Source organism: Malaclemys terrapin, chromosome 1, assembly GCF_027887155.1.
Source record: "Malaclemys terrapin pileata isolate rMalTer1 chromosome 1, rMalTer1.hap1, whole genome shotgun sequence".
In the NCBI taxonomy this organism is placed as follows: domain Eukaryota; kingdom Metazoa; phylum Chordata; order Testudines; family Emydidae; genus Malaclemys; species Malaclemys terrapin.
In genome coordinates, this window is record NC_071505.1 from 263,115,175 (window position 1) to 263,125,227 (window position 10,053).

The following is a 10,053-nucleotide window of genomic DNA, read 5'->3' on the forward strand; positions in this document are numbered from 1 at the left end:
TGCACTGTCTGCAGCCAGCCCTACCTCCAGCCAGCCCCACACACCCCCATCTCCAGTCAATCCCACACACCCCTGCCGCCAGCCAATCCCACAACCCGTCTCCAGCCAGCTCCGCACCCCCTGCCTCCAGCTAACCCTGCCCCTGTCTGCAGCCGGCCCCATGTCCACTGGTGCCCTGCAGTTCCCAGGGCAATAACCCTGCACACCTGCTTCAATGAGGGGGGCAGGGAGCAGCTGGGACCCACGCATATGAAACAGCTCATTTCTAGGGTTACCATATTCAAACATTTAAAAAAGAGGACACTCCACGGGGCCCTGCCCCCCCCCCGGCCCCGCCCCAACTCCACCCTTTCCCCGGCCCCACCCCCATTCCAACCCCTTCCCCAAAGTCTCTGCCCCAACTCTGCCCCCTCCTCTGAGCACCCCACATTCCCCCTCCTCCCTCCCGCTTTGATCTTGGTTGGGGGTTGCTAAGTGCTTCCCTGAACCTCCCTCCCGCTCCTGCAGCCTCTGCGCCTCCCCGCCTGCCCTGCCCCTGCAGCCTCTATGCCCCTGCCTCCCCTGCTCCTCCTCACCCTCCAGCCTCTGCAACCCCCACCCCCGCCTGCCCTGCTCCCCCGCTCACCAGGCAGCCTCTGCCTGCCGGGGGCTTCGGATGCTCAGCGGCGACCGGGGCAGCGCGGGTCCCTGCAACCCCAACCCCGGCCCCTCCGCCGCCTTCTGTGGCTGCACCCCCCTCCTTCCCCTGCCCGAGCTTGCTACAATGTAGCCGGGCGGCTGGGCTGCGCTGCGGACCCGGCGGGTCCTGCTAGGGCCGGGCGGACCCTGACTTATGCTGCCTCCCTATTTCCCCAGACATGTCCGTTTTTTTGGCAATTCCCCCCGGATGGGGATTTGAGCACCAAAAAGCCGGACATGTCCGGGGAAATCCAGACGTATGGTAACCCTACTCATTTCTAGTTTATAAAAGAACTTTAGGTAGGGTTACCATACGTCCATATTTTCCTGGACATGTCAGGCTTTTTGGTTCTTAAATCACTGTCCTGGGAAAATATGGACATATGGTAACCCTATTTAAATATCTAAAAACATCCGGGAGGGCAGCTGCAACAGCGAAGGATACCCTTCCCTCTCCCCCTCCCCCCGTTGAGTGTCCTCTTTTTGAATGTTCAAATATGGTAACCCTATCTAACAGCCAGATTGTCCTTGGCTTTTGTGCAGATGGGTAGATGCAGGTGGGCATAAGGAGTCTTCCTGCCCTATTGTGTGCAACCGGCAACGATGGGGTCATTCATAGCCTGCATCCCACCCCTGTGCAAAAGGATCTTGGCTGGGATTTAACCACAGGATTTGCTACACAGAACAGTGCCTAAATGGTGTAATCTAGCCCTAGGTAACATGTGCAAAATGATTGTGAGATGTACTAGTTAAGCAGGTTTATTAGTTTGGTTTTTGTTTTTTCCTGTTGGGGATTCTCTGCTCTGAAGAGTCTTGATTTTTCACCACATGAAGGAGTGCAACATGGCAAGGAAAAGTCTAACAAAGACAAATGTCTCTTTTTGGGCCCTGCTGGCAATGTCAACTCCGTGGTTTTTGCTGCTCTAAGGTAACTGAAAAATGGCTAAAGCCACCAGAGCGTAGTGTTGGGGCCAACGCCTCTTGAGATAGAGATTGGCACAGGGCACTTTATAGCAGCACCTGGGTATCTGTGGAGCAATAGTTGTGCAGTCTGTGCACGCTTACTAGAATTATTTGGAACACCAGAAAATCCCATCTTACAGGCATTGTGGTGCGGTTTGCCTGCTATGTGGTATCCATGGTCTTGTTTACCCCGGCACTTCTTGGTAAATCCTCTACCTCTGTACTTGTTCAGCTCCACAGGAACAGTGGGATCTCTGCGTAAACCAGCAACTAGCTGCTATTTGATCTATGTGACCACTTCCGTTGTTCCTGGCTCTTGTGAAGCTGCAGCTGTGGGAAACTTCCCAATTCACAATGGATATGCTGTCAAGTGGAGTGTACTTAATGTATGTATTGGGGAGATATTGCTCTCCCCTGGTTTTCTATTAGCCACATGCAAGTCACTATGCATAAACAGTGGGAACTAGGATTGGTTCCCTCAGTGAAAATGGGTATGTGTGATCATGTGAATAGAGTGTTAGAATACAGCATGATTGTTCATTACAGCTGGGTTGATGGTTTTTAAGTAGAAATCAGAAATCTCCCCCCAAATGAACCACATTCGATTCAACCAAATCAAATGAACTTTTTTGTTGTTTGGTTTGGCAGATAGCCCTGCAATATTGTGCTGCAGGCATAGAAGGGTTCCTTGGCTGCAGCTCTGGAAAGCTTTAGATAACAGGGTCATCAAACCTGGTGACTAACACCTGAACTTCCAAGGATGTCCCCACTCCTGTTGCCTGTACACTCTTGTAAGTGAAGTCATGTTTGCCACTGTTCCTCGGGTTATGTTTATGTAAATCTGTCACCAGTCCATGGGGGTTATGCCTGATGAGGTGGTTTTGCACTGTGGAAATCTGTTCTTAACATTCTGTACTGCAAATGGATTTGTGTGGGATGTTCTAGTTATTTGAATCTTATTTGTGCATTTAATTTTTTTATTGACATTAACCTCTTGTAAATACTGTGTTTCAATAATCCCAATTGTATTTATCTGAGGCTCAGGTTCACTTCTACAGGACAGAGATCATTTATAAATCTGTGGTGGTTTCCTTGTGCTATGCCTGTCCTGTGTGATTAAATTTTGAACCAAACATAAAAACCTGAGTAGGTTTTCTGGACCGCTGACGTGTCCCCATTCAGGTGGCTCCCTTCCTGATTCTGGAGGCCATGACACATACCCCAAACACAAATACTTCCTTCTTTCTCTTTGTTGGTTGTGCAGGGGTAGGGCCCTATGCAACCCCAAAGATGTCTCAAACCTCAGGCTGCCAAAGAGTATGAGCAACAAGAAAAGAAAAGCTACATTACCCCAGTGCTTCCTTTTTTTAAAAAAATTCACGTATAGAGGGTAAAAGTCTTAAACCCCACATAAATCCTGCATAATCTGCACTCTCAACCCTGAGACAGGCTTTGCTGCCCACCCTCCTGCACTCTCCCAAAGAAGCTGTTTCCAGACATTGGATATCACAGTGATCCAGACTTACAAGAATATCCCAGTAACATACATTGAATGATTGTAGTGTGGTACATATTAACAGTTTAAGTGCTAAATAACTAAGGATGAAAATGATAGTGGCATGATGTGACAGGTTCCCTGAGGTGCAGTCTGGAACCGGGGTACCACTGAGCCCTCTGTTTTACCAACCTGGGCTCCCTCTCACGCTGTGATGTTGTGACAAGCTGCAAATCTCTCCAGGTACTGCACTTAACACAGACATCCACAGGCGGGACACACCCAGCTGCGTTACATGAATGCTTTCGCCAGCCACTCATAAACCAACAGAGAGGCTTCAGCCAATTCCCCATAGCTCCCCAGCCTAGGACTCAAGAGCTATACTATCATACTGGTCAGGCTTCTGGCCATTGCAAAAGTTTATTTCCCAGTCCACCACTTCTACAAAGGAAAGTGGACTTGCACCAGCTTTTGTACACTGAGCAGATTCCCCAAGCACTTCAAGCAAAACACGCTGTTTTAGATAAAAGATAAAACAGATTTATTAACTACAGGAAGACAGATTTTAAGTGATTATAAGTAGTAAGTGTACAGATCAAAGTTGGTCACCTAAGAAATAAAAAGTAAAATCGCAATCTGAGTTCTATAAACTAGACAGGATTTGAATCAAGCAGTGTCTCACCCTGATAGACAATACAAGCAGATCGCACATCTTCCATACACAGGCTGTGAATCCCTTTCACCCCGGGACCATCTCCTCAGTTCAGTCTTTGTTCTCCAGACGTATTTCCAGGTGTTGAGTTGTGAGGATAAATGATGTTACTTCCTCTCCTTTATAAATTCTTCCAGCTGCCTCTGAGAAGTCTTCATTGTACATAGATCCTGTAATAGTCATTGGTAGTATGGATTCCACTTAATGGGCCATCAACACTGTCTGGCTTCTTCATTGTTATACCTGAAGGGCTGGTTGTGGATGTTTCCAACTTCACAACATATTTCAGTAGCATACATATAGCAAAACTGCATAACTTTACATACAATGATAGCACATGCAATCCAACAGGATATTAATGTTCAATAGATCAAGGCTTTTAAAATGATCTCACAAGGCATACTTCATACAAAACATATCATAATTAAATAGACAGTGGTGAATATGGGGGTGCCAGGGTATTGCTTTGGGGTACAGAGTGTCATGCATGAGTTTGTCTTTTATTCCTTAAACGGGGGGCATATATCAGCATTCATGTCGCACTCCTTGTCAGTACCCAGCCTGGGCCAGGGAAGCTAATGATCCAACCAATTGACCAAATTCGGTGATGAATCCTGGTCACATGCCACCTGAGGCATGTTGTGCATATGCTAAGAAGATTCCTTAAACATATTAGTTTGGTGTTGGTGGAAGGTATCTGGACCTTTTACTGAGTATCAGTGCTGACATACTTGTGTAGACTTTTAAAAATTATAATTAAAAAGGAAATTCTACCCCTACTGATGTAGAATCAACCTTTTGGAGATATTAATGTGAATAATCTTTTCTCCCGCATCTTTGGTGATTTAAATCTTACAATACCAGAATTGTGTTGTATTTTTTTCACACAACGCACAGTCAACCTGTGGCGCTCCTTGCCAGAGGATGTTGTGAAGGCCAAAACTGTAACAGAGTTCAAAAAAAAACTAGATAAGTTCATGGAGGATAGGTCCATCAGTGGCTGTTACCCAGGATGGAAGGGATAGTGTCCCTAGCCATTGTTTGCCAAAAGTTGGGAATGGGCAACGGGATGAATCACTTGATGATTACCTGTTCTGTTCATTCCCTCTGGGGCACCTGGCATTGGTCACTGTTGGAAGACAGGCTACTGGGCAAGATGGACCTTTAGTCTGACCAAGTATGGCTGTTCCTATGTTCTTATTTTCTTATGTAACTGGAATTAATTACAGTATCAACTGGTATCAGTGTCTTGATATCAAAATCTTTATAGTCTCTAAATCTTTCCCCACCTCTGACTGAAGAAGAATTACAGCAAGGGTGGAAGAAGAATTAAATGGATGCTGATAGCTTCACAACAGCACAGTTACTTTCTTCGATTGGGTACTTCCAAACATTTTTCCTCATAGTCCAGCCCCTACCCTTCCCTGGAAGATCTCAGCTCTACCCATTCCCAAATCTCACTCTTCATTCCTATGCCCGTGACAGATTCTCTCCCCCTTCCCCCACTCTTACACTCTTGAGTAGCCTCCCAGTCATCTGTTTGCTTGCTGCACCCTGATAACTCTTGAAGTTGCTGGATTGCTAGACGTACCGGTGGAGAGGCAGAAGCCCAGGGGAGTAGCAGGAGCAGCAACCTATTTTGTCAATCTCTAGTAGAGGTGGTAAGTGGGCAGAAACACTGGGAATTGTGTGGGGAAAGAGCCAGAGGCACAGAGGTTGAGTGCTGGTAAAGAGAGAATCACTAGGTTCTTGAGGCCAGCATTGGTTATGATGGACATTTTATTGCTAGTGACAAAGAGGGTAGGGCAGGAAATGTGGGTTACAAAGTTACATTAGGGGCGCCCACTTTACTGTTGTGCTTGTGGGCTCATCTCCATATTATTGGTGGTGTTATTAATTTATTTCTATTGTGGTAGGGACCCCCTTCACTACTGTTACACCTCTTGACCAGGTCCTCTAGCATCAGACCAAATTCGCATAATAACAAATCTTGATATTGCTTTTCAGATCTGTCTTAGTATCCATGATCATAGGGCTAGTTCCTCTGCTTGTGTAAATCAGCATAGCCTTCCTGAAATATATGAATAAATAAACCTCAATTTATGCCAGCTGAGGATCTAGTCCAATAGTGTATCTACCCAATATCTACCTCTGAACTAAAATGAATACAGAAACACCTTAGGTGGAATGAAAATTCATCATTTGAAAGAGTGTGGCTTCTTATTACTGATCCATGAATATTCAAGTGGTGATTGTGGACATTGGACTCCTATCTTCCATGAATATGCAACTCCTTTTGACAGAACTGCCACAGGAGTTATGTTACTGAACATATTACAATATGAGCATGAAAAATGTAGAGTAACAAGTACAAATGTGCTTCCGGGAAGGTACATGGCAAATGTGTTCAAAACTTTGTCAGAATGATGAGTTCATAACTTCAATAGACTGGGCCAAATTTGCTGCTGGCATAGGTGTGGGTGTAACTTCCCTGACATCAGAGAAGCTACGCTCATTTATATCAATGGTGAATTTAGCCTATTACTCCAAGTCTTACTAACAGCATCACTGTTGCTCCCTCTCTATTTCGTGGTCTTGTTTGTCTTCAATTTCAAAAGCGAGAGGATGGCCTGCTGGAAGTTGTCTCCCATCACAACATAGAGTAATAAGTTACCAAGTGTATTTAGTGCTGCTAAGGGCATAGATACAATAAATAAAGCATAGGTTTGGTTCTCAGTGACGCAGCTAACTGGATGAAGTTGTAGTTCTATCTGAGTCCCCCTCAAGACATGAAAGGGTAGGAAACAGAAATAAAATACCACCAAGAGAAGAATGGCAAGTTTGCGAGCCTTCTGCTTGTACAAAGTGTGATTATGAGGCCCTGTAGCCAATGTGTAAATAATCACAATGTAACACAGAGTCACAATTAGCAAAGGTAAGAAGAAGGCGAACGCAGTCAGAAGCCAGTTATACCACCTGCTAGTTTCCAGGTCTTCAGAAGTAGTAAGATCCATGCAAATAGATCTGTTTTGATTCTCTTTGGAAGTGATCAGAAAGTTCAGAGGACTGGCAGCCACCAGGGAAATCACCCAAACTGCAGCACAAGCCACCACTGCCCAGCTCCTTTTCCGAACAAAAAAGCAGCTCGTTGGATAGATGACTACAATGTAGCGGAAAATGCTGAAGCAAGTGAGGAAAAAGATGCTGCCGTACAAGTTGATGTAGAAATTGAAGCGAATAAACTTGCACATGAAGACCCCGAAGATCCAATTATCTCCATTAGCAGAGTAGTGTATCAAAAAAGGAAGAGTAGCTAAGTACAACAGGTCAGTGACAGCCAAGTTTAACATAATGATGGTGCTGCTTTTCCAGGGCCTCATCTTGAAAATATACGTGAAAATTACAATAATGTTCCCTGGGAAGCACACCAAAAAGATTATGCTGTAAAGAACAGACAGATAGGATTTTATCTGTAAGAATTCTTCATCTGTGCAGTTTTTGAAGGTATCTGCATGGCTTGGCAAAGTGGTAAAATTGGCTAGGTCTTCGGATACCGTATTCATCTTGATTATCGTAAAGCTTTAGGAAAATCAAATGTTTAGTTTTTAATTGATCAGTCAGTACAAATGTGCTAGATAAGTCTTTCTCCACTAGAGCTAGTAATACGGGTCATAGAGCAGCATACTGGGAGGCTGGCAAAACTGCTCAGCTCTGGCCTAACTCTGTTCCCATTGAAGTCAGTTACCAGTACCATCGACTTCAATGGGAGCCCAGCTAGGCCAACTCTGAGTGCTTTGGAAAAATCCCACCTTTAGTTGCTACATAATCTTAAAGCCACTTGAGTATAAATTAAGGGATGGTTTTGGTTTATATTTTGCAAAACTTCGTCAATTAGGTTTTGGGCTTCTAGGCTCATTTGTCTGAACCCTCAATATTTGAGGAAGTATAATTACTGTGTGTGTGTGTGTGTGTGTGTGTGTGTGTGTGTGTGTGTGTGTGTTTGGGCTTATTTGTATTTCAAAAGGAGATGTTTTTTTGTTTTGGGTTGGTTCAGATACAGGTTTCAGGACCTGATTCTCCTCTGTCTTGTAATGGTGTAAATCAGAATTAACTCCACTGAAGTCAGTGGAGTATCACTGGTGTAAAACTACTGTAAGAGAATGAAGAATCAGGCCTCCAACGTTCACAGCAAGTGGCAGGTATCAGGCAAATGTGTTAATCTTGACTCATCTGTAATACAAACTGGGAGTAAATGGGCCTGATTCTGAAACTGCCTTATACATTCTATAGTCATTTCCAGCTCTCCAAAGTGAATCCAAAACATAACCATTCTTGGTAGTGCTTTACCCCTACATTCAATTCACTTGGCAGAGTAGTAGCACAATCCTCAACTAGTGCAAATCACCATCACTCCACTATTGGTGGTTGTTTTCTTTTTCAAATATATACCACCCAAGGATCTAGCCCTAAATGACTACACGAGGTGCAAAGCAGTGTAGAATCGGATACAATGACTTTTGTTTCTATAATGTACATTGGTTTAGAATAAACTCAGCATGGTATGGAACATCTGGGATAAGATCACTGCAAAATAACAGCAGCCATAGTTAAAACTGAGTTATTACATTTTATGAAATATTGTTTTATAATATACATTTTATTTGAAGTGACACTTAGCACACTACCAGTATGGCAATTCCTATGTTGCTACATTATTTCAATGATCAGTGAAACATGATATCCTTTTCTTTCTTATCAGATCTGGAATATAATACCAAAAATATGACAAACTAAACTAAGAGTCACGAAATAACTTGATCACTAAATAGACTTTGAATTAGGAAGTGGAACTGTCTCATAATATATTAGATAAGAAATGTTTAAATTATACCTGAATGTTAGTTTCAGTACAGTAGTGTAAAGTTAAAGGTACATTAGGTAAATATTGTGCAGTTTTTTTAAATCAAATTAAGATTTACAATAGAACCTCAGAGTTACAAACACCTCAGGAATGGAGGTTGTTTGTAACTCTGAAATGTTTGTAACTCTGAACAAAATATTATGGTTGTTTTTTCAAAAGTTTAAACTGAACATTGGCTTAATACATCTTTGAAACTTCCCTTTGCAGAATAAAAATGCTGCTTTTAATCATCTTAATTTAAATGAAACAAACACAGAAACAGTTTCCTTGCCTTGTCAAATCTTTTTTTTAAACTTCCCCTTCATTTTTGTAGTAGTTTGTTTAACATAGTACTGTACTGTATTTGCTTTTTTGTTTGTTTGTTTGTTTGTTTCTGCTGCTGCCTGATTGCATACTTCCAGTTATAAATGAAGTGTGTGGTTAACTAATCAGTTCGTAACTCTTGTGTTCGTAACGCTGAGGTTTTATTATAGTCACTTCCTGTTTCCAAATTACATTTTTCAGCTAAATAATATTTCTTGCAAAAATAAATGGTTGAATCCAAGGAGTTTACTTTGATGTGTGTGGTAGATTGGTCAGTTCGTAATTCTGAGTTTCTACAGTATATTCAAGACAAAGCTAGTGAAATGCTGCATCTTCTCCCTTCCATCCTATTTGATTTTACTACTACAACTTAATGCTGTGACTCTCAGTAGTATACTTCAGATTAAACTAAAAGAAAAACAAAAAACAAATTCTTGATCCATTCCAATCTTGCTACATCTATTCCCTTCTCACCATTCCCCCCCACACACACACCCCAAATCTTCTTTTCAACCTTGATTAGCTCTTTACCTCACGCACTACCCTGGAACATCTCAAAATTTGCAAGTGAATGAATATTGTTTATCTGGAAATAATTTGTAATCCTGCTTTTCCCATTCATTGTTTGGAGCACAAAGTACTATGAATTACATGTGGAGAGCTTTCCATACAGTAAAACAAGTTTTAATAAAATGCCCTTGAAAAGCAGCGATATGCAGTATCTATATGGATTTGCAATCAATTACGGTAACTCTACTTATCCAGACTAAGGTTTCACATACCGGTAAATTTAGAAGACTGGTGGAAGAGCTCTGTTATTGGCTCTTGTATCAGCTTTTAGTCCTGCCCTGTAGTAAGAGTTCTCCTGCCACCTTATCTATTGCACCTTCCAGGAGCAGGAACAGTCACAGATGCCTCTTTGCAGGCAGCAATCTGTACATTGCAGTTAGAGGTTCCCTACTTATATAACTACAGTTCAAA

General features: G+C 42.9%; 1 protein-coding gene across 1 annotated transcript; it reads right to left on the reverse strand.

Moving 5' to 3' along the window:
* Positions 1-6,430: 6,430 nt before the first annotated feature.
* Positions 6,431-7,411, reverse strand: LOC128832045 (2-oxoglutarate receptor 1-like). Its single transcript, XM_054019082.1, has one exon. It carries the CDS (start codon positions 7,409-7,411, stop codon positions 6,431-6,433), a length of 981 nt encoding a protein of 326 aa, XP_053875057.1.
* Between the last annotated feature and the right edge of the window lie 2,642 nt (positions 7,412-10,053).

Coding starts and splice junctions, on each gene's coding strand:
- LOC128832045 (XM_054019082.1), bottom strand. CDS start 7,411: ATGAATACGGTATCCGAAGACCTAGCCAATTTTACCACTTTGCCAAGC.